Source organism: Atta colombica, unplaced genomic scaffold, assembly GCF_001594045.1.
Source record: "Atta colombica isolate Treedump-2 unplaced genomic scaffold, Acol1.0 scaffold1, whole genome shotgun sequence".
Classification (NCBI taxonomy): domain Eukaryota; kingdom Metazoa; phylum Arthropoda; class Insecta; order Hymenoptera; family Formicidae; genus Atta; species Atta colombica.
In genome coordinates, this window is record NW_017259183.1 from 1024872 (window position 1) to 1027887 (window position 3016).

Genomic DNA, 3016 nt, shown 5'->3' on the forward strand with positions numbered 1-3016 from the left:
AATAACATAATAAAGTCCAGTCTGAAATTAATAAACTGTAAGATTAAGGTACAAGATATATATACATGCACCAGACCGAACTATAAGTATATTATTTCGGTTGCTGGAATAAACTAAAAAGTGTATTTGTTAAATAAAATAATAAGAAAAATAAATATGAAAATAATAGTGTAACCGAACTAAAAATGTATCTTCGGTTACTGTAGTTGTGATGCAGCAATACAGAAATAAGAGTAAATTACTTATAGGCTCCTCTAAAAATAAAAATTCTTATTCTTCAAAATTGAAGTATATATAATTGTGAATAATCAAAACACAATGAATTGTATAAACAAAGTTATAAACATAATGTTATAACATAATAAATACATATTAATAAAAATAAAAATCAAATACTTACCAGGCAACATTTATAAACAAATGTGGAAAGTAATAGTTCAATTGTATGAAAAAAAAAACATTTTCCATCATTCTGTAAATTTGGTCAACAATAATAAATAAATAGAAAACTTTTGCTACTAAGTCAAAGACGATGATAAACATAGCTTACGAATCATTTTCTTATATGTTTTTTTATTCTATATCACAAATAATGAAAAAAAGAGAATCTTGTCAAAGTGTAAACAATTTGAGGATTGAGAAATATTTCAATCAGACACATCTCTCACTTGCAGTAAACACAACTCTCCAACTTACATATCTTGGACAATGGTAATGCAAGAAACGGTCTATGAAAAAAATGCTTGTTTAACAAATATTAAATTTGTATAGAGCACTTCAGGATTTACGTACTTCTCAACTGGACCAGAATCTCCAGAGATTACATGTCTTTTGAAGGACAAGTAATAGTACCGGTAGTCCCTTGGAGTTCCGAAGTCATCATCACTAGAACAAATATTTGTCCGTGATAACGACTCCGGCACTCCGACGATCAAGGGGTCACGCGTGTGAATACGTGTTCCTCGAGCAAAACTCCACGAGTACAAAGAACAAGTTCACGGAAGGAGGGGAAGGGGAGGAGCGAGAGAGGGGGGAAGGGGGGAAGGGGGTGATCGTACCTTTGTAGGACAGGGATCCGGGGCTCCGCTGTCCCGAGGAAGACGACGTCTCCGGCGAGATGCGCGCCCGCCAGACGGCCGCGTTCGTCGGCGAGACGGTGGGACTGTTGCTGTTGCTCTTGCGGAGGCTGCTGCTCTGGCGGCCCTGTCTCATCAGCGAGCTCACGGGCAGGGTGGCGCGCATCGGGCCCTGCTTCGAGCATGGCGAGGATTTTCGCATACGCTGCGAGCTCGACATCTTCTCTTCACTTTCACGTAACGACAGCAGCGTCGACGACGACGGCGACGGCGACGACGAATCGCGGATCCGCACGCGCGGACCGAACCAGACGCGCACCTGGCGGCTTCCTCCTTGGCTGGCGGCCGCTCTTTCTCTCAGGGCGCGGGAGCTCCTCGAGTCGCGCGCGCAACCGACTACGACTACGGACTGCTTCAGGGACGCCTGGCGTCCCAATGTGGAGGCACCTGCGCTAAGCGCTACCACCAAGGGGATGATTTTCTGCGCGACGGTCGGAGGTATTCCCGAGCGATAGATTGACGGCGACGACGGCGACGGCGGCAGCGGCGGCGCGACGACAATGCCCTACGCGTCTTGTCATTTGCAATGTTCTGCTGCTGGCTCGGCACGCGCGTCACGTGACCGCCCGTACTCGCTGGCCATTGGTGGCGCGGCACCCGCGGAGCGTTCGGAGCGTTGTACTACGCGAGGACGTGCGGCACACCGCGTTCCATTCACTACCACCGTAGCAGCCAGCACCGTGGCGAGTGTAGTAGCTAGCGTCCTATCGGTGTCTCGCTCCCTCCCACACCGACAGCCCGTCTCTTTCACGCACTCAGGGACGTGAACTCCTACGCGCTACTCGCTAGCCGGGTATACTTATTACTTTGCGACCGCGTGATAGTCGCTCGGAGCAGTTCAGAGCAGTCTGTTTAAAGACGGCGTAGCGTGACGGCATGACAGCTATTCGGTCAAATTCTCATTAATTTTATTTGATTTGAATTACTTGCAAATTTCTATATAATTTGTCGTCTATAGTCTCTACTCTTTTTTTTTCTGTCTATCAAACAGAAAAATTAATTCTATTCATGTTAATTTAACAAAATATTGCAGATATAATTTTATAATCAGATTAAATTACTGATTGAAGTTATCTTTAAGAATTTATAATTTAAAATCCTGTATAAATAATTATAATTTTATATTTTGATTTAATAAATAGCAACAATTCAATTCCGATGTTAAACAAAATAACAAAATATTACAGATGTTTGATAAGTTAATTGCCAATTAAATTACTGGAATTCTACATTTTATAATTGAAAATTTGTACAAACGATTCAATATCAAACAAAATATGATATCTCTTTCCTAAAATTGTATATTATAAATTGTATATTCCAATTATAACGAATTCTTAAATAATTGTATATATTTAATAATCTTATCTGTTGAGGCTACATTTCAAAACATGTAAGAAGTTTCTCTCCAAGAAAGATTTTCTATATACTATAGAATTTTCTCTCTCTTTATGTATACTATAGAAATATTTTCTATATACTAAAGATTTTATATACCATAGTATATGTGTATGTGTGTGTGTATTATATATTTTGAAAATTTTCCTCGGAGAGAACGTTTTGGAATGTAAGTCCTAAGTTGAGAAATAGGAAAAAATTCAAAAAACGTGACATTGAACTTTATTACCTTGATAAGAAAATAAATTTATCTTCAAGTATTCTGTGTTTAATTAAAACCACTAAGTGAATCAAGCTTACATATTTATTTACAATGTATTTTATATTACAGCTTGATGGAGTCATGATATATAAGTGTTACAGTTATAGCTGACGTATGACTAGATTAAACAATATCAAAAAATACAAACAAGAAATATATATCAGTCTGAGTTTGCATGGTGTTTGCGATGGGTGGCTGAACGATTTATATATAAAAAAAA

At 39.1% G+C, this 3016-nt stretch overlaps 1 protein-coding gene across 2 annotated transcripts in view; it reads right to left on the reverse strand.

The window, feature by feature from the left end:
- The window catches only part of LOC108690109 (protein FAM117B-like), a 9077-nt gene extending 7482 nt beyond the window's left edge, over positions 1–1595 (reverse strand). For both annotated transcript variants that reach the window (XM_018197357.1, XM_018197276.1), the window contains exon 1: positions 1059–1595. In XM_018197357.1, coding sequence (XP_018052846.1) covers positions 1059–1296 — 238 coding nt within the window. In that variant the 5' untranslated portion in view covers positions 1297–1595. The remainder of the gene's footprint in view (positions 1–1058) is intronic.
- Positions 1596–3016: the final 1421 nt, after the last annotated feature.